This window comes from Pseudonaja textilis, chromosome 8, assembly GCF_049901715.1.
Source record: "Pseudonaja textilis isolate UNSWEBS1 chromosome 8, rPseTex1.2, whole genome shotgun sequence".
In the NCBI taxonomy this organism is placed as follows: Eukaryota; Metazoa; Chordata; class Lepidosauria; order Squamata; family Elapidae; genus Pseudonaja; species Pseudonaja textilis.
The window spans coordinates 24,144,397-24,166,853 of NC_141997.1; the positions used below are offsets into that span (position 1 = coordinate 24,144,397).

General features: G+C 36.0%; 1 protein-coding gene across 6 annotated transcripts in view; it reads right to left on the reverse strand.

The window, feature by feature from the left end:
* Positions 1–2,023: 2,023 nt before the first annotated feature.
* SEPTIN10 (septin 10) overlaps positions 2,024–22,457 on the reverse strand; it is a 37,864-nt gene continuing 17,430 nt past the window's right edge. For 5 of the 6 annotated variants that reach the window (XM_087938537.1, XM_026707368.2, XM_087938535.1 and 2 more), the window contains 6 exons: positions 20,459–20,620; positions 18,428–18,524; positions 16,189–16,357; positions 7,311–7,443; positions 5,528–5,718; positions 2,024–3,334 (listed from right to left, as the gene is read on the reverse strand). In XM_087938537.1, the coding sequence (XP_087794663.1) occupies positions 3,319–3,334; positions 5,528–5,718; positions 7,311–7,443; positions 16,189–16,357; positions 18,428–18,524; positions 20,459–20,620 (768 nt within the window). In that variant the 3' untranslated portion in view covers positions 2,024–3,318. Of the gene's footprint in view, positions 3,335–5,168; positions 5,349–5,527; positions 5,719–7,310; positions 7,444–16,188; positions 16,358–18,427; positions 18,525–20,458; positions 20,621–22,457 lie in introns of those variants that run through there. The other variant, XM_087938538.1, reaches the window with a different exon arrangement.

The window sequence follows — 22,457 nt, forward strand, 5'->3', positions numbered from 1 at the left end:
ACACATACACACACACAAAACATGTATTTAATATATTTAAATATAAATATTGGATGTAGATTACATAAGCTTATATAAAAATATCTAGGGCATTTGATTGCCAGATTCACGCTGATTCTGTAATAAAACAGTGAGATCACGGCTATTGAGCAGCATCTGCTGGTGATTACTAGGCAGTTATTTTGAAGTGGAAGACAGCTGGAAAAAAAAGAGAAATCAACGTCCCCTTATTAGATATTTTTGTAACATAGCAACATGAAATATAATATTTTCTAATACTGTGGGTCAGCCTTGTTTCCCCATGTTAAATGTTAATAAAGAACTACTGAAGTAGATGATTTCACTCACAGTATTTGTAGCTAATGTCATGCGCTATTTTGTTGAGACCTTGCTCAATAATTTGTCAGTCTTTTTCCATGCCCTTGACCCCAACAGTTAAATTTAATTAGCTTAACCTGCCAGGGTTTCACCTGCTCAAATTTAAAGCCATATGTCTTCTGAAGGAAATTCAGATGACTCCCTTTGCAGTCGTAACAATGCAGGAGAAATTCCCCTGTGACCTTTCCATGCCTAACTTAAAAAGCAACGTACAAGGAACTGTAGTCACAAAGAAATTCTGTGAATCAGCTTAGCCACAGAACTACTGAAAAAGATTTCTTAAGAAAGTAAAGAAAAACATTATGGAAATCTGGTTAAAAAGAAGTTTAAAATAATGCCAACATTTTGAGTGGTCATGTAATATTGCAACTGTCTCACTGTGGTTTAAAGGCACTGCATTGGTATTTAGAATCAGAAAGTGCATAATTTTTGCTATCTTCTATCATCCCTACCATTTTTCTTATTATCATCATCTTTGATTTCTGTGCACCTTGCTTTTCCCCCCAGTTCTTTATGTGGTCCCAATTTGTGGGGCTCAAATGTTCCACATTATGGGCCTAAAACTCACATTGCCATCACATGACATATCGTGATGTTTCCCTTCACAGACCTGCAGTGGGCGTGGCCTATGTGTGCTCCATCTGGCCTGTGGGCTGTGTTTGACACCCCTGGCCTAAAATAACCTTAATAAGAGTTGCCTCAGGGACTTCACAAAGGATCTTAATAAAGGATCCTATGTCAAGGATATGCAATATCAGTCTGCATGAAAAGGCTGTGAGATACCTGCTTTATGTTTTTTATGGTCTCATCCTGCATCAAAAGCCAGCTTTATTCTAAATAATGGCAAACCCCCAATTTTTTTATCTAAATATACTCAGTGGAATTTGAAAGTTTATTAATCTGTTATGCTTTTATAAATAACTACTTTATAAGGGAAATCATTACAAATATTTGGAACTATTCTTGTTTCAGTCCCAATAAGTGTAGCGATCATTTCATTATAGCTAGCTTATATGAGCACGTGTCTCAAAATGCTTGTGTGGATGCTCTGAATGCACTAATTCTATAAAACTGATGGAAAGGTTGGCAACTTCCCCAATATGTACGGAGAGAACCTGCTTATTGCAATGTTCATGCGGTGAATCTTCACTTGAGACCCTTAGTCGTTGGTCACAATTAGAGCAAAATGGAAGTCGCTGCATAGGCTTAGCATTATATGGGAACCAAGCCAATAAAGATGCAATAGAGTTCATATGTAGGATTTATACCAAAGAGTATGTGTAGAGCTAAAGATCTGTTAGTATGTTATTGAAAAGCATGAGGAAACGAGCCCCCCACAATTCATAACTGCTTTCAAAAGAAAATTCTATAAGATAAGGCACAGTTGAGGGGGAAATCCAGGAAACTAGCATTAGTACTGATCTTACTTCTTAGGGAATAATCTACCCGAACAAGATTTTAGAGAGGTTTTGACAATTTTGCCATCCAACTGATAGTTTCTCCAGTGCCTATGAATACATTTCTCTCATCTTTGTAGTGCTAAAGTACAATTGATGGCTCCAGTATCTGACTGGTAGTTTGCAAAGCAGTGAGGCTGGATAGAACAGTTCTATTGTACAATAAATCCAAGCACTATTGCATTATGGAATACTTACTAATTGTTTAACCAAATAACTTTATTTGCCAAGCTACATGTCAGTGTTTTTTAAAATAATTAGCAGAAATCTATGAGGATTACATAAGCAACTGCCATATTTATTAGCAAACAGGAAGCACCAGAACTACTGGTTGCCTAAGTAATGGATAACTTCAAAATTTAGGTTATTGCTTCTCTAAAGAACAGAACTTTTGTCCAAGTAAGCAAGCATGGGATTCAACCCTATTCAAACTCACTTCAGGAAAAAAAAAATACAGTTTGACTTTCATTTCTTTCTTCTTCTACCACTTAATGTTAAATTACAAGACTTAAAATTGATGGAAGGCTTCATGTCAAGGAACACTTAAGAGATATTTAAATGAATATGAAGTTGTCAGGAATTTTATTAAAATCAGATCTATTTTTTAAAATGACCGTTCCCAGCCTTCATACTGTATAATTTAGCCATAGATGAGAGAAGGTGGCTTAAAAAGAAGACACCCTTGCAACCAAGTCAATTTTCAGTAACAATTTTCAAGTAATGTCTGTGCTTGTATGAATACTGCAATGGTAAAGGCAACCATGATCCACTTTAACGCTAAAGCTTGTCATCATTACAAAATTACAAAGTGCACATTTTAAAACATATTGCTTTACATATTTTATACAGGTCAATAAAAGGCACTGTAAAGGTTATATAGCTAAGAGATCAGAAAGGCACAAGTTCTTTAAAACAATTACAATGTGTAGTCAGTGAATACTCTTATACTACAGTATTCGCAATTTAAATGAAAGGTGTTTATATCAGGGCTTTGGTGTGCTTTAGATTCTAAGGCAAAAAGAGCTTCTGAGCCTGCATTGCATGAAGGTGGCACTTCCCTGCTCATCCTTAAAGCTCTCCTTGCAACTAGCAGCTGTTCTCCTCCCTCACTGAGCAGTGGCAGGAAAGCAAGTTGCAGACCTGTGCTAGATTTATGCCCCAATGCACTCTGAAGCTGTCGTTTGCCTTCAGATCCAAAGCACAAGAGCCTTAGTTCATAGCACAGTGGTCTTTGATACAGAAGGCTGGTGTACATTTCTATTGGCAAAAATACATAGTTTAAGTGCAAGCTGCTGAAAAAAATAAGTCCATCTGAGTGAATTCTTAATTTGACAGCAACCTATAGTACAGGATGCAGAACTGATTATATATTTTAATTGAAGTTGCAGCGGTCAGTTTTCCAATGAACACACATTAAGAAAAAGAAAGGAGATATCAATCCATCTTTCTTCCTCTCAGATTTGTGAACTATTTCTTCTCCAATTCACATAAAACCAGGGCTGAAAGAAAAGAAAGATTAGTCAGTTTGACAATGCTAAAAAAATGTATCTTAAAGCTATCTGATCAGGAATAAAAGCAAACAGGAAGAGGTGGTCCATAGCCTGAACATGGTAAGGTGGAAATAGAGCAGAGCTTCTAAATTCCTATTTTATTTCTATTTTTCCCCATTGTAGGAACCATGTTTCCACAGACCTAACCGGAACAGTTAACTAAGGGAGGGATTGGCAATCCAAGGTAAGAAAAGAAATAGTTATAAAACTATGGGTATCAAAATTGAGGTCCCCAGGAGCAGAACCATGACATACAACAGTTCTGAAGGAGTTTGTGGATATCATCTTAGAGCCCCTTCGGTGTTCTTTGAATCATGAAAGACAGATGGGGAAAAAGGGACAGAGATGAAGAAGGGAAGATAAAAATGAAGGGAAAGTTGTTTTCATCTTCAAAAATGAGGAGAAAAAAATAAACTTGATATCAATACAAAGCAAACACCTGCAGCTGATTATTAAAAAGTCAGTTTGTGAACATTCAGAAGGAACCAGGATGACCAAGTCATGCTAATTAATCTGATCTCTTTTGACAGAATGACCTGTTTAATTGCCCACAGAAGTAATACAGGTAAGTCTTTGACTTACGATCACAACTGAGCCCCAAATGTACATTTTTAAGTAAGACAGTTGTTAAGTGAGTTTTGCCCCATTTTATAACCTTTTTTCCACAGTTGTTAAGTGACTCACTGAAGCTGTTAAACCAGGGGTAGGGAAATGTGGCTCTTTTATCACTTATGGACTTCAACTCCCAGAATTCCTGAGTGAGCCATAAAAGGTTCCCCATCCCTGGCCTACTGTTTTTTCAGTTGTGGGGAAAATCAATTTTTGACTTGAATGGGACATATACAAATGTAATATACAAATGTATATGTCCTACATTTGTATATTAAACAGTCCCATTCAAGTCAAAAATTGATTTCCCCCACAACTGAAAAACCAGCAGGCCAGGGATGGGGAACCTTTTATGGCTCACTCAGGAATTCTGGGAGTTGAAGTCCATAAGTGATAAAAGAGCCAAGTTTCTCTACCTCTGTGTTAAGCGAATCTGGCTTCTCCACTGACTTCGTTTGTTAGAAGCCAGTTGGGAAAGTTAGACCACATGGTAATTACATGACCCTGGAACAGTGCAACTGTTATAAATACATGCCATGGCCAAGTGCCCAAATTCTGGTCATGTAATTGTAGAGATGCTGCAAAGGTTGTTAGGAGAAAAAAACAGTCAAAAGTCACATTTTTAGTGCTGTTGTAACTTCAAATGGTCACTTAATGAACGGAGGTTGAGAACTACCCGTAGTCTCAGAAAGGACCTAATTTGATTTCCCCTCCATGTCATCTAAGGTCGAGCATTGGAAAACATTTTCCTGTTAAGATACTACTCTTAAAAAGTCCAAAAAAAAAAAAACTATAATGAAAAATAAACTGGACTGCAAGGAAAGATTTTTTTTAAAAAAAGGTATCTTTACTTTTCTGTCCTGGATGTCTTGGTTTTTCTCACTTCCTGCAGTTTTATTCTGGATTGTTCTGCCTCTCAAGTTTAAGGCAGAATTGTAGGACTAAAAACAATGAATATTGTTCCATGTGCAGTTGAGATTTTGAATACTACCACAGTTGTTGCATTGCATTTCACAATAAACCTTTAGGATTAAAAAAAAAATCCCACTAATATTTTGAATCGTAGTAAGGAAACTATAACATCTAATGTCAATTGTACCAAATAAGTTTAGGACCAGATAAACAGCTTCCTCTAAGTATTAAAAATATTCAACATATGGTTCTGTCTCTGTGACTTACTATCAGGCCCTAACCACTGAAACTTTTGTAGATTACAGCCAAAGACTATTGCTGGGATTCCCTGTGATGGTATCTGTCCCTTTCTAACTTCTCTTTTGTTCTCTCGTCATCTATGTTCACAACTTCCTGATCTCTGACATCAAAGCATAGGAGCTCAAGTCGAAAACCTGGATCCCTTAAGGGAGAAAAAAGAAAAACAAGTATTTTCATCAGGGTGCCTAATCAAAACTTTTTTTCTATAAAAATTTAAAATCATTGCTTTCACCACTGGAATCTCTGAGTGATTAATATTGCTTAAGACCTTGTTCCCTAATAATTTACCCTTCTCACAATCTTTCAAAATGGGCTGCTTACTTTTTCCGATCTTTATCTTTTTTAAAACCAGCTGTGGGTGTAGGAGGCAGAGGCCTCCCTTGCAATATGTCTGAGGCAGCTTTCCTCTTGTTGAATGCAATGATTTCATCTTCCAGAAGCTTTCTTTTTTCTTCCACTTTCATTCTCTCTTCCTGATGTAGCCGTTTCAAATGTTCAAATTTCATTTGAAGCTGAAATAAATTGTAAAAGCATTGTTTTTACCAGAAGAGTTTAGCCTCATCTTAAGTCTATGCTCAATAATCACACTGTAAAATGTGTAAAATTGTGTGATTTAAAATACTCTTAAATATGGATGCTGCTTTGATTAGCTTACGGTTCAGAACACAAAAACTGACTTCTGTTTAATGAATTACAACCAAATTGAGCAACTATACACTACTAGATCAACTTTTGGGGACATCAAATGTCTCTTTTTAATGTGTTAAAAACTGAAGAGGAATTTCTATCAAATATAGCATTGAATTTTGTTCTCCTTTGCCAAGCAGCAAGAAAACCAGGTCACAAAGAGATAAAATAATGTGTTCTACATATTCAGAAAAGTAATTCCATGTGCAGCAATCATTGCACATTTCTTAGATGCCTCCAGTCTCCAACTAATGTTAACTGAACATGTTCCTTGCCCTGCAAGAACTACAGAACTGTGACAAAATTGATTGTTGTTTTTTTAACCAAACAGGGTAAAACCCTTTATTAGATCCTGGAGAGGAAATTTATGAGGGTAAGAAGAGAGAGAGAGAGACAAGAGAAACGTCTACCAGTCAGTATTATCCTAGGAGAGGGGGAATGATTAAGGCTGGGACAACTATTCTATTTGGCATTGTTTAGAATTATAAATGGGCTAAATATACTTCCTCTCAATTCATTAAAAGGAACAGTAATCTCTAGAAGGATCAGAAACTTTAAAATATATGGCATTGAGAGACCAAGGGGTTAACAAAGATTAGTAAGGCTGATATCCCTAACCACTGAGATTCCTAGTCAAACAGTACAGAATGCTGCCACTGAATCTGATCGCTACAATTTGAGGTAGGAATTTATTAATCTAGACTCAGAAACATTTAAGTAGATTTTCTTCCCATTGCCTATGAAAGCTCAGTGGTCAATGGCCATGTGTAATTAACCAAACGGGACTTCAGTGAATCACATCTAGTATCTCTTGCTGAACTGGAATGATCCATTTTTTTGTAGGCAAATGAAATTGTTATCTATCTACTTAAGGAATTCTTGGGATGGGGTGGAAGAGGAGAGAATGTCGTGAACAGATCTGCTATTTGCTTAGGCAAGGGTCGCCTTCTTGAGCTGCTTGTCCAAGTGAGTTTGAGTTTCCTGAAGCTCTTTATTTAACAGCTTTTGTAGTCACAGCAACAACTCCCACAGTACCAGTCAAGATGTCTAGAGGTCCTGCCCACCCCCAAGAGGAAGGCTTGCCATTGGATAAGGAGAAGATGAGATTAAGCACAGCCCCTGTCTAGAACAATCTCAGCAGGGAAGAATTCTGATAGTGATCCAGCTGTGGGTGTGCCTGTCTAGCTCCCATGTGCACAGTTGGATCTCGGCCAGGTCATGTCCCCATTCTGCAAGTACAAATCAGCATCCAAGTTGTCCAGATACAGTGGCATCACTGCCAAAATATGATCTGATAGTTTCATTTAGAAATCATTGTTTTAGGACAAGTTACCCCAAAATTTGAGAACCTGATTAAACCTGTTCCAAGTTCCTACAACCACCCAAGCTCACCTGAGTAGAGTAAAAATATACTTACTTCTCGCTCTGCTTCTTTTAGCAGTGCTTCTTTCTCTTTGACTCTTTGCACAAACATTTGTCTCATTTCTTCTTGTTTCTGTTCTAATTCTCCAATAAATTCATGTCTTTTAGCTTCATATGTCTCCTGTAGACTGAGAGCCATAAAATGTAAATAGCATTCCTCATTTAGTGGCAGGCAACAATGTTTAAAGTTTTCAGAATTGTGTTCAACAAAAAAATACCAGAGTACCTCTGAAAAGATTCCTTCTTGCAGAAAGTAAATGCTCTCTTGGAGATCCCAAAAATGTGGAATAAATGCCTTGGGCTGATACTTATTTTACATTAAAAATAAGGCTCCATGCTCAGAATATTCTAGTTGTAGGAATCCACAGCATTTTCCAAATTTCAAATTCTATCTAAAATTCAGAATTTCCTTAGAATTTAGAAACATAACTTTGAAATGTAACTTTTTTTCCTTCATATGTTGATTCTATATTGGCCTTTCAGAGGAAAAGCATCAATAACAAAAGCAACTAAAAAACAGAGATTTTAGCAATCTGACAGATTGGAAACAAATACAGAATTGCTTACAGGAAGGACATTTTCCAAAATAAAAAATAAAAATGCATAATTGTGGATAATTCAGTTTCATTTTTGCATAAAACATGCTTATTTTGATTGATTATATATTGGCTTTTCTTCCTGAGTGTCTGAAGGTGATTATTAGAGGCAGGAACAAAGACTATCAGGGAGAAGTAGACTACATGAATTCTGCAAATATAATGAGATAATCATTGGGAATATCCATCTTCAGCTGTAAAACTATTTCACTTACTTCCCAGGAACAATTCAAGGCACTGTTATTATCATATACATTCTCTTGTAAAAATATTGTTACAAGAATAAAACTGTAACACAGAATCTAATTATCTGGTTCTACGGGTCAAATAATATTTTTGATTAGCAGTAGGCATACATAAATGACATAAGGGTCAACAGGGGACATCTAACTGACTTTGGTTGTTCTCAACAAATTAAGCAGTGCCGAACCTGTTTACTACATGAATAGGACACCACCACCACAAAATATCACAGCTATATCCTAGACTAGTGAATATTTTTTTAAAATCCTGGAGGAAAGCAATGGCAAATTCTTTTAGTATAATAGCCAAGAAACAGGATGACTCAAAAAAGAAATTACCCTATACATATTTGATCATTAATATTAACAAGGCATATTTTAGTTACATATTCAATAATCTATTGCCTCAGTTGCATTTTGAAATAGAAAATAATAGGGTAGAGATATAAGGTAAAGGTTCCCCTGCGCATGAGTGCTAGTTGTTTCTGGCTCTAGGGGGCGGTGTCATCTCCATTTCTAAGCCAAAGAGCCAGAGCTGTCCAAAGATGTCTCCATGATCATGTGGCCTGCATGACTAAATGCCAAAGGTTCACAGAGTGCTATTACCTTCCCACCAAAGTGGTCCCTATTTTTCTACTTGCATTTTTTACGTGCTTTCGAACTGCTAGGTTGGCAGAAACTGGGACAAGTAACGGGAGCTCACTCTGTTACGCAGCGCTAGGGATTCGAACCGCTGAACTGCCAACCTTCTGATCGACCAGCTCAGCATCTTAGCCACTGAGCCACCACATCCCTTAGGGTACAGATATATCCACATACAAATGCGACACTATATTTGCTGTATGTGAAATACATGTGAAAGCAGTGGTGGTATGCTACAGGAAAGCCTCTGATCAGCTGAGAATAGGAAAAAGGCTTCTGATGAACTGAGAAGAGGAAAACAAGCCTCCGATAAGAGGAAAAAAATCCGAAAAGCGCATGGGGGGGAGGGTCGCTCCTAGCTTTTCATTTCTTCATTCTCTCAGCTAATTGGCTTGTTAGGGGTGCGCGCACACATGCACACATGATTACCCACCGAACCGGTAGCGAATAAGGTAGGATCCCACTACTGTGTGACAGAATATATTTTCATAATAAAAAATTGTCTTGTACAAACAGGATGCAATAAGAAATCTGTTAGAAAGAGATAGGAAGCAACAATATGAATAAGAATTAATGGCATGATTTGTATGTGCTTAGTGTGCATCATTAAGCCTTGATCCTAAATGCATTTGGCTTGGACATATGGTCTATGGAGTGAAATGAAATTAGTGAGGTTAATTTAGCGAAAGCTTTAAAAAGGATTTGAAATTCCAAAAGAGTTTTAAAAGATTACTTTTAGCAACAAAGTTTACTTGATACAGCAATATGTAGTAGTATATGGTGTACATTACAGGAAATTCTATTTAAAATATAAACATCTAAAGATCATCCAACATATCTAACTACATTAGCTGACTAATGTATTTACTAAAATTATAATTACATGTAAAAACTCTAAAAAGATTTCTTTCATTTCTTCTTATTGTCTGGCTTATTCTTCTCTTCTTTATTTGCTTATTAAGAATCTCTTCTTAATTTTAAAAACGTCTAAATTTCCTGAATGACTGTTAAAAACATGCTTCCTTTCTGATACATTGCCATTATTATGGCCTCTTAGATGCTCTTTGCACCAAGTCATGTCCCAGTAAAGATTCTGTTGCAAAGTAGGCAAGCAAAAATAAACTGTTTGAAAAGTGGTTCCCATCTCACTATTATATGCCATAATTTTACTAAATAAATGAGATTAGTCGGCTGAAGTAGTCACCTATTAGATCAGGGGTGTCAAACTCGTGATGACATGCTGTCATCACATGTAACATATCACAACTTTTTTCCCCTTCACTAAAATGCGGGATGGGGTTGACCAGGATGTGACACATCTGGCCCACAGACCGCAAGTTTGATACCCTGTATTAGATGATCTTTAGATATTTATATTTTAAAAAAATTAGAATTTTCTCTAATGTATAACAGCAGCATCCGGGGTTTTTGCTAACTTTCTGTTCTTGGGATCTATTAAAGAGCTACGGTGCTGTTTTGATCATTAAATTTCATCGGTTTCATTTACAGCATGACTAATTCAGTTGAGATATGAGCAGAGTTTACTTCATTTTTTTTTACTTCACTGGGCAACATTCTTTACTGAAAGCCTAGTGACTATATCTGACAACTTTTTTCCCTTCCCACCTTGTATGCTGGATTATAGAATCGTATCTCACTTTTTCATTATCCATACATCTTGCATGAAAGGTTATATAAATTAGCCAAGCTGATAGTAGAACTTTACTCATTTTTTTCTGGCCTTCATGAAAGAATGTCAAAAAAAAATTGACCTTCTTCTTAGGGAGCTTGGTTAGAGGTTACAGAGTGGCTGGATTAATGTTATGCTCTGGCATGTTTAATTTTTTTTGGGGGGGGGGGGGGGGAGCCTGTTTAAACTTCTTGAGAAAGTTTGCTGAATTAAAAGTAGAAAATGTGACTAAAAATGCAGGCAAATAAAACCAAAGTAATACCACTGCTGAGAAAAAGTCTTTGTTAGTTGTAGTGTGAGAGTATGCATCCGTATAACCAGGGTGGATAGCTTCTTTTCAATTATATCCAATAAATAAATGATCACATCGATTGTGGGACAGTAGAACATAGGTATAACCTTCCTAAACTCTATGTTAAAACAATTCTTTTTCAGAGTTAGAATAATCTAACTGTCCACTTCTCCATTGCTAGTGTTTCATCTTCACCATCCATGCTTTATTTCAATTAATGGTCAGAATTGTAGTACAGGAGTTTAAATCTTATGGCAGCAAGCATCTTGTAAATCTTTACTGAATATCAAGAAGATAGAAAAAATGGGTATTTAAGAACACAGGAAATTTTCTTGTATTAACTCACTCTATTTGTCCATCTAATATAGGTCTTGGTGCTCCAAAAACAAGTAGCTTTCTGGATTCTTGGACAGAAGAAAGCTATTTGTTTCTCCTCAGTTATTACTGAGTCTTTTGAACTGGGAACATGTTGATCTATTATTACATTACGGTTTCTGTATTATATTTAAAGGGTTCTGAGTTTGTTGGATATAAGTTAAATCATTCAAATCAAAGGCTTAGAATCAATATTGCTATTAAGGCATTATCAGTTTGTGTAAAATCATGCTATCACTTTCTATAAAATTAGAAAAAACAGAAATATATTTAAAACAGCAATGTATTAAACAGCAATGTATCTAAAACTGTTTTAATCATTCTATACTACAAAACAATATACCTTTCTCTATAACTGGTCTTCCTGCTATCTGGCACCCTAAAAACAAAGGTATACAGGTTCATCAAGGCATGTTACTGTCCAAATAACCTCTTCAAACTCTATACAAGCTTATTCAAAAGTAAACCCTGCTGAGTTTAAGGAAATGTGTTTCAGGGGAGTGGGTGTGAGGCTGTAATCTAATTTACCTTATTTTTACAAAAAAATACTGAGTATGCCATAAAAGCTGTAGCATTTTTCCAAAAGTTAAATGAATTCATTTTCCCTACAAAAATATAACCCCCTTTTATAATATTTAAGCTTCTGTTTAACACTAAACAACAAAATGTATTAATAAAGACCCAACCAGTATAGTTGTAGCTATTTTAACCTGCTAGGCAAAATCAAAGAGCTTTGTAGCACTTTGAAATATTTCATGGATTATTTATTATCCTGGGAGAAAAAAAAACCTGGTACATGTGTTTGTAGAGATTGTAGGGTCTTCTAAATAAAATTGGAGAGGGCTGAACTAAAGAGGACTGTTATAAGAAACATTCAGAATCTTTTCGTGTCAGGAAGAGGGAGGGTAAAACTCTTGCCATAAGAACTTGAGTTTCAAATCTGGAAGCTTAGATAACATTTTGCTCCTTATCAGGAATGAATGCCTTATTTTGTCCACAAATTGCCCTGAGTAAGCCCTTACTCTCCATTAAGTACTGAAGTTGGATATGTACATTTCAGGCTGGACACTACCTTACACTGAAATCAAACTAAGAAATTGTTGGCAAATTCAACCCCCAATGTGTAGCCAATATATTGCATAGTGCTCATCACACTGATACTTAACATACAGTTAACGTATTTTGCAAAGTGAACGCAAAGGAAGCTTCACAGCTATAGCACTACAGGTGTTCCTTGGAAAGAAATTCTATAAAGGGGCTTGGATCTCTACTTTCCATCAGCAAGGTGATTCTTTTACCAGTGAACAGAACCTGAACTAATTTGGTATTATGAAAGAAGATGCAAAAAAAAAAAAATTACATGGGCTGGGGAGACAGAGAGAAAAAAAAAACCAGGAAAAACTATCCAAATGCACCTCTAAGGGCAGCAACTCAGAATGCTGCCAACTGCTGGATTCTAAACTCACTCCCTGCCAGTCAGTTATTAAGAGGCTGTAAAAAAAATTCACAAAGCCTTCCCTAACTAGAAATGCTTCAGCAAGTAATCCCTCTTTACTTTGAGAGCTATTGGGGGGAGGGGGGGTGTAAGCTACTTTTGAGTACACCTGTGGTATTAATGGAACTTGTAAAGTAATACCTATATTCCATGGAAACTGAAGGTGTCATGCATTAAATATGTGTGGTTATTACACATTACAGAAATGCAGTCTGTAGGGCTGATTTTGATTGTTTTTGTCAACACATTTACAGAACTTCTGTTCTATATATGACATACAAGCCCATCACACCATTCCCTTTTTTCACACATAAGCATAGAAAGGGTAGGAAACACTAATAACAACAGGAAAAAGATAACAGTCAAGGAAATGTTACTATACCTAACTTGTGCTTAAATTTATTTAAATTAACTTATACTTAGTAAAGATCCCCATAGTACCTAGTAGCATCTGCACAGCTAAGAATTACTCTATCCTTCTTCTCATTTTTAGAAAACATTCTACCAACTAATATGTCTATTTGCTCACTATTCAAGTATAATTTGCAATCACTCACTCCATTTCCCCTGTCAAACACAACTACTTTAGTGTTTTGAAGAATTAATTTTCAGACCACCTTCCTCACTGTGTCATATCATCTTTCTATGTTTCCTGCAAATAATTCATATTCTCAGGCAACAAACACAGCATTATCTGCATACAAAAGTGCATATACATTCACATTCAACACCTCTACTGTCACTTACATTGATCCATAAAAGCATTAAACAACCAAAGGGAAGTCATATATCAATTTCTTACACCCTGCTCAATGCTGAACTATCTGAGTAAGAATTCTCACACATTTATTCTTACTCCTGTCATTTGTTATTCTTATCACATTCAACAAACTTTAATTGCCTGTTTATGCAAACATTACATAGTTGATCATATACCTTCTCTAAATCAACAAACATGCAATGACTATAATCCATAGAAGGTTCGTGTCAATTTTTATTTTAGGGAATAGTTGCTTGTTAAGTGAGTTGGAAAGGGGAAGTGAATGCATAAATTGGAACTGAACTTGAAGAAATTAGAAAAATTAAAATAGTGGTAAATCGGTGATGATTGAGTAGCTAAAATGGATGATCACTAATGGTGAAGACAACCAACAGCAAAAGTAAAAAAAAGGCATGGACTTCCTGATAGAGTTTGCTGCTAGTTTCCCCAATTATTTGTAGGATAACAGAGTGCTACAGTAATTGCTGTCTTTATCTTCTACCTGTACAGGTAGTCCTTGACCTACAACCCCAATTGAGCCAAAATTTATATTGCTAAGCAAGACAGTTGTTAAGTGAATTTGGTTCCATGTTATGACCTTACTTGCCACTGTTGTTAAAGGAATCCCTGCAGTTGTTTAAGTAGTAACACAGTTGTTAAGTGACTCTTCCCCGTTGGCTTTGCTCATCAGAAAGTCACAAAAGGGGATCATGTGACCCTGGGACACTGCAACCATCAGAAATATGAGTCAGTTGCCAAGCAGCTGAATTTTGATCACATGACCATGGGGATGCTGCAATGGTCTTAAGTGTAAAAAATGGTCATGAATCATTCTTTTCAGTACCGTTGTTAACTTTGAATGGTAAATGGTACCGTTGAAAGTAAATGAATTGTTGTAAGTCAAGGACTAGCTGTACTTAATTATAGCACATGATAAATAAATGTCCTATGACCACTGTGAGTTACTGCAAAGAGAGCCTCAAGCCTGGGAAACGATGGCTAGGGGTGAACTGCTCTATCAGCATGCCTTACCAGGGACCTGTTCTGACCCAAACCCTTTTCCAATAAAACAAACACGAACCAAAAGGGAACAGAAACCTTTTAATGATCCTTACGAATCCCCGGTTAAAAGGCTGCTGCAAACTAATTAACTTTGATAAGCACGAGCCTCGCCAAAACTGTGTGAGGCTGCCAAGAATAACAGATAAGAAATATTTTACAACACAAGAGTCTTCAAATACCAACTTAAGATACTGCGATGTCCACGAGGCTGGAGTTTCAAAACGTTTTTGCTTCCTACAAAGAACGTCTGATTCACAGCTGGCTTTTATCTTCTTGAAGGAGGGGCCATTACCTTGCAGCCTTACTCCCAAGTCGCCTGTGCTGCTGCAGCTGCTCTTTCCTATGAGCAGCCCTGCGCACACGCGCACTTGGCACAGGTTCCTCGGGAACCTCCTCATCGCTGCTGCCAGCCCCCACAATTTCTGAAGGCAGCAGTCCACTCCCTAATGGTCCTGGCCCTTCATCTGAGTCCTCGCTCTCCTCAGCCGTCTGCACCTGCTGCCGGCTAACCACAACAGGACCATTGGAGGAAACTGGTTGCCACGATCATTGTGAAGTGAGCAGCAACAAGAAAACCAATGGCAGAGGCAATGAGCAGGTATTTGGAGTTTAGCGGCTGGATTCTGACCCTCAGCAAAGTGCTGGTAATTTTATCGGTCTGATAGTTCAATAATAATCCATGAAATATCAAGTTAAGAAATTACTTTCTGCTGGGTTGCCCAACAATAATTGAGATTTTATTTTAGCACTACAGTATCTTGAAAAGGTCTATCCTGATCTATCAGAGATACCCATAGGCACCAGTAATGGGACAATTCCGGACAGTTAAAATTAATACCAAAGATTTCCAGTTTATTCAGTGACTGCTTCAACTTGTTGAGATTCTGAGGGCTAGCAGCAGAATAGCTTCTATTTTAGGTATTAGTACAAAAAAACAGAAAATGTAGGTTGTCCTTTTTCAATGACTGGTCCTTTTTTGACCGGTCAGAGTTATTATGGTCATGGGATCCCAGAATCTTTATCATATTCCTTTCTCTCTTTTTCTTTTTTGTTGCAGTTTTTATTCTTTCTTGATATTCTTTTTTTCTTTCTTTTAGCTTATATTTGTTTTCACTAGTGTAATCAAAATCCTTAAAAAATATATGCAAAAAGGAAGAATGCATACATGACGTATTACAAAAATGAATATCCCCTCAAAACTATGAAATGTTTTAGTTATGTCCTCCCTCAAACAAGAATACGATTAACCCATTTTCACAAGCCATTTTTGACAAGAAGATATCACTGATCCTAAAGTATCACCTCCGATTTAGAGGAAGCCACTACTCTCATAGAACCAAATTAAGCAACAATACTCAGTTCCAAGTGAGTCACAGCACTAACTATTCTTACAGTCCAAATGGGGTTACCCTTCAGAATGATTGTACCTTTGCTTGTTTAAATCCATCAAGGGACCAACAAGTACTCCTCCCAAACAAATGCTTCCTAATATTTGCTCTGTTGCAAACGGTGCTGCCAGATATCTCGAATTTTTGTTCGGCAAAGAGTTACAGATTTCAGTTACACAATTATTTTAAATGCTTCCTTTCTACTGGCAATTTAACAATTTGAAAAGTCCCTGTCCTTCCCTGCTGTTACAAATAAGGAGTTGTTAAGAATAAAGAGAGTGAATACTTTCTTATATCACTGAAATATGGAATTATTTTTTAATGTACTTACCTAACAGGTTTGTTTTCTGGACCAGTGTCTCGGAAACCCATTTCTTCCAGTTTGCATCGTCGATACAATTCATAGTGACGCATATGAGTCTGTTCCCTGAGATCTTCCATGTTTGTACAAATCAACATTTCCCGAAGTTTCACGAAATCACAGTGGTTCTCATTCTCCACTAAGGAAGGAAACATAGTACAAGTAGCACTTTTTAAGAATATATTCAAAACAAGTACATATAGCAGAAGAACAGCTTTCTAAAAAGCTGTTTATGCAAATAAGCATCATACATGTCAAAGGGACTACCTCTCTGCTTGGCTCTTATTTCGCAATCTAAGCAGAGTAATCCCCATTCCTTGATATGGTATAACTAGGGCTAATCTTTGAACAATCCTGAATATAAATCTCCCCTCCTCTCTCTGTGTGTAAAACCTATTTTGTATTAGAAGTTTAGCTTTAGGAGTCAGTTTTAGATAAACTAAGATAATTTTAAATAAATAACATTCTATTTCTTAGTTTTACAAAGTTTATACTGGCAACAATAGTGATAAACAATATTCAGTACTATCCTTTTAGTGTGTCATTTATATGTGCCCTTCCTCTTTCACTTTTAAACATTTTTTTCACTGTTTTGGTCTATGCTGGTTTTTGACCAAAATAAACTTTGAACTGAACTGAATAAGCATCACAACTGGAAAGAAATAAAGCTAATGATGGCAATCTGAGTAAACAGAAGATCTACAAGCATTCTTCACTCAATTGTTCCCTAATATTTTTCCTCTCTCCTATGCCAGATATTTCAAGGATGTTCTAATCCTTAGGGGGAAAATTTTAGGTGGAATGGAAATGGGGAAAAGGATGAAAAAATTATTTCAGTGCAGGTGGCATCCAGCGCTGCTTCCAACTTTCTTAAAAGCTATGTAAATAAGCAGGTCTTGCAAATGTTACATCCTTTTTAATATTATGCAAAACCTTAAGGCAAAAATAATACTGATACTTATTTCTTTGGCCGATAATGTCATTAATATTTAAATATAAATATTAAAAGTGATATATAGTGTATCAGCTTCTGTCTAACACATGTTTAAATGGATGTCAAAAATAAGTAGTTCAGATCTGCAAGTAGACAGCCCATTTTGGTAGAGCGGTTAAAGGTGTTGGACAGAAGTAGAGGAAACTGTGCCTCTGACTATGCATGGAAGTGAGCTTGGGGACTGCACCAAGGCCTTTTTCTCAGCCCTAGGAAAAAGGCAGCAATGGAAGCTACTTTGGAAAATTCTGCCAGGAAAAACTGCAGGGACTTGTCCATGTTGTCATCTAAAGTCAAGACTAAAGTGAAGGCTTTCTATAATTTTTAATATAGATCTTAAATAGCAATAGTAATATCACTTAAATTTCTATACCACTTCACAGTGCTTTACAGTCCTAAGTGGTTTACAGAGTCAATATATTGCCCCCAACAATCTGGATCCTCATTTTACTGACCTCAGAAAGATGGAAAGCTGAATCAACCTTCAGCCGGTAAGAATCAAACTGCTGGTAATCGGCAGTCAGCAAAATTAGCCTGCAATATTGCATTCTAACCACGGAGCCACCACAGCTCTAAATAAGCAGCATTCTTTCATGGTGACTTTTAAAAAAGTCTAACTACCAAAAGTAATTTACTAACTCGTAAATTAACGTGTTGTAGATTGAAAAGACATATCAGTGAGGCAGAAGTTGTTATCCATAGAGTTCATCTTGGTACTTCTAAAAACCTGATCGTTTGTCTTAGATTCAGGTTTAGATTTCCCACTCAGTCACTATGTGATGTTCAACCTTCATTCCCTTTATCTGTCTTGCTATATAAGAGGATAAAATGTGAAGAAGCATAAAATGAACTATATATAATCTTCTGAAGAAATAAATAATTAAAGATAATTAAAAAATGTCAACATGTATGAAACCAGTTTTGGAAAACTCTGGGATAAGTGAGCTTTGATATCTTTAAGATTTTTTTAAAAAAACAAATAAAGCAAATGGCAATTCTACAATTCACACATCTGCTTACAAAATAAGTACTTATCATTCTCAAAATGGTATGCTTAGAATTATGGCCAGGATTTTATTTACAAGTTGACTTATAGCATTGTATATGAATATGAAAAAATGTTGACTCTATTCTGGAATCTATTAAAAAAAATAGTGGAAGCAGACCTTTAACCCAAAATTTAATTCTGGGTGAAGAAGAGTCTAAACTCTTGTTTACCTTGCACAATGCCCCAAGGATACTGGCGAGCCTTTACAACTTTGTTACCAATCTTTAGCTCTTCTGTACTCCCCACTACAGCAAATGGCAAGTGTCCCTGAGAAACAGATAATACAGTAAATGGCACAGATGAAACTAGAATAAAACAAAACCTTGGCATGTTAACTAATTTGTACGTATATTTTAAAATGGCTGCTATTGCATGTAGTAACCAAAACCTGAATGGGAGAGGCTCCCTCCTGGAAACTTGGCCATTTGAGTTTCAAGTTTGACATCGGCCGCAACCTCAGGTCAGGGGCAGGGGAGGGGCTAAATTTACCTGGGAACTCTTTTAGCTTTCAGAAGAGTGGGACATGAAACCTGGTTTATGAACTTGGGAAATTTTTATCCTCTGGCTGCCGAAGCAAGGATCTAATTTTATAAATGATTTAGATTTATTAAAATCTCCAGTCAAAAAGGGAAGATCCTAAAATTCCTATTCCTAGAGGGCAATAGTTCTGTTTAGGCTATTTCTAGGGATCTAACTGTACTGAGAAACCAGTTCCTCACTTTCTCAGGCTGAAACTTGGACAGGACATTTTTTTCACAAATCTCATTTCAACTTTAGCAGATATAAATAACTGAAGCTGTCAACCAATGAGTTGAAAAATTATGAACTGTCGAGACACTAGTGGAATGATCTGGGTTATTCAAGCAGCAACTCCAGAAACACTATTATAACTGTTCCAGGATGTCAACTGACTTCTGATAACTGAGAAGAATATGTCTGAAAACCAGTTGCCTGGAAAAAGTATAGCTGTAATAGGGTAGACTTCCTATGTTAGCATCACCCTTTCAAAAATGAAGCTATTCTGCCAAATCCTTGCCCAATTTTTGAACTGGTCAAGAGTCATTGTGCTTCTAAAACTGGTAATCTTTTTCTCAAAAAGGAACTGCCTCCCATATAGATGACAGTCCCTTGTCAAATTAATTTTGATGTAAGGTGGTAGAACTTTCACAGTGTCACTATAGTAAAAGGAGACAACTTTGGCGGAAGGAAGGGCAGGGGTTAAGTGCTATATTAGGTTTTGTATTGCATTAAGGCCTCATACTAGAATATGACACATCCAATGGGAAATGTAGACATCAGAAGACATAAATTAATATTTAATAAATTCATTACATCAGTAAAATATACTTAATTTCTCACACTTTCATAGAACAGATTTTAGATATTTATAAAAATAAAAAGGAGCTATCCTCAGCAGAAAGATTGAAAAGACTTAGCCCTAAAGTGTTTAACAACAAATCTCTCTTTTTCTCATTCTATCTAACTATCTATTTATCCATCCACCCATCCATCCATTCACATCCATCCATCCATCCATACTGCAAGTGCAGGATCTCTTTTTTTCAGATCAACCAACTGTTGATCCATTGGTTGCAACAGGAATTGAGCGATTGGCTTGTCAGATAATGCCAGAGCCTGCCATCATAAGCTGAGATAGACTGACTTCCCAAAGTCACTGGTTGTTGGCTTTCATCCCTAAAGCAGGACTATAATGTACAGTCTCCTGATATCTAGTCTGGTGCCTTAACCCGTAGACAGAGGCATGAACAAAAAAATTAAACACCTGCAATACAACATAAAGAAGAAAATATCCATACTAATTTCAGGCTCATGGTTAAGGTAGCCACTCAAAAACTCTCTTTAGCATCAGCACTCAAAGGAACTGAAATCTGGAATGTAAAGATGGCTTCTAGCAAAATTTTAAATACATACGCTAAGTGCCACTAATGCAAATTCAATTCAGATTTCACATATGAAGATTGTGTTCTACAAAGAAAAACACACTTATGATGGAATGCTTTCTGCTAAAATGTAAAATGTAATTGATGAACAGTCCAGAAATGAAAATCCAGAATTTTGGAAGAAACACGGCAGCAGCAGTTCCCATTAAAATGCTATCCTTCATTAAAAAAAAAAGAAACCAGTTAATTGCAGACAATGAGTGTCTAGTTTAAATACGGTATCTTTGGAAATATACTTACATTCATGGTAGCATTAATTTTAGCAATGCTTTCATCATCTGTTGGAAACTGGTATATTTGAACTCCGTTACTGACCAGCTCACTCATGATTTTGATCTTAAATTTCTGCAGTTCAGATTTGGAAATTGTGTCTGCTTTGGCTATAACTGGAATAATGTTCACCTATTAAAGAAATCAGATTGCTATGAAATATGCAAAGATATCAAAATCCTGGAACATTATTTGAACTTTTGAGATACCAGTTACTATCACTGAACAGGTAAATTGTTTTTATACTGCACAATATACTGTCTTTTTAGAGATATGAAATAAAGCTATAATAACCTGAACAATTTTCACCCATCTGTATAGTCCATTTAGCCTTTGATTCACCATTAAATTGATCAGGTATATTGCAGAATATTTTAATATGAGTAGATAAAAGTTCTTTAATAAATATGAAGTATCAGTTTTGTTAGAAATAATTAAGAACTTTTCCTTTAAAGAAAGAAAAAGTTACTGTTATCAGAATGAATTTGTATTTCCTACATTTTCAAAGAGAAAGATAACATTATTTTGGGACTGATTTCACATGAAACACGTTTTTTTTAAAAAAAGTATTTACATGTGCCCCAACAATCTGCATTAGATTTCTTAAGTTCCTTTTGATTTCTTCAATTAAATGCTAAGCAAGCTTGAATATCTGTGAACAGACAATATTTTAAAGCATCAGAAGGAATACTGGCAATCCTACTTTGATACGTGTATGATTAATGCAGAAAGGTGGCTTTCATGTCTTCTTGCCATTTTGTTAAAGAAATGAGTATTGCTGCTTTGTGGTAAAATGATCCTTTTGTAGTTACTGTATCAAGGTTTGTAGATGTTTTCTCCAGACTCAGCTACAAGTTAAAAATCAGATCTGTCCTCGTCTTTTTAAAACATGACTTTCCAGCTAATTAACAGTCTTTTATGATAACTTGTCTCTGCCATAAGAGTTTCTTTAGTTTCATTATGTTTGGTAAGAATTGAAGGAGAACTACATCAGTGCAAGGAATGGATGGAAATATTTAAAAAAAACACCTGCAAATGAGACAGTAGATGGAAGAAATAATCCAAGCCTAAAAGTGCTAAATCCAGATCCCATTCTACCCCATTTTATCACTCCATAGATCATTAACAATGAGCATTCTACAGCCAATTTAGACTAGCAGAAAATCAGATTCCTAAACAGTTTTTGGTTTCAAACTTGAACAATATCTTCAAAACATAAACAAATGCCTTAAAATTAAATGTTTTTGCATTACACTGATAAAAACAATAATTTTAAAAAGTTTGTTTGAAAGCTGAAGGGACCTATGTCAAATACATACTTTCTCTATCAACTCATTCACAACTGTCTTCCAGATACGGGTGTCTAGCTATCTATTCTCGTGACATCTTCATTAGCCTTAGTCCATATTCAACAGACAAGAGATGAATCCAGACAGATTAATGTGATGAGTAGCAGTTATTTAATAAGGAATTCACTTTGTTCAGATGACTACCCTAGAGTTTTAGTTAACCTGCTTATTCAGTTCAGCTACTTATGATAATAAATAGCAACCATAAAAAATTGCTGAAGCAGTACAGATTAGGGTTTAAATATCTTTAGAACTCCTTTTTTTTCATTCTCTCTGAGGTATACTTCTATTAATGATAGTTAGCCTTAAAATGATAATGAGCAATTGCTTTAAATAGCATGGAACATTTTACTTAATAGAATGGCAGCACAAAAATTATTTCACTGCTGAAAGCACTAATAGAAAGCCTAGTTCAAAGTAATATTTAGATCCATACCAAATCAATATAGACTTGAATACAGGCGAGTATTCATTTCATAGGAAACTAGACTCTAATTGGAAGGGACTTCATGGTCATCTACTCCAACCCATCCTTGATAGCTGTTGAGATCCAACTTAAAGCGGAGAATTTGCTACTGTATTAGGCAGACCTTTTTTTTTTACTGTTAAAAAATTCCTTT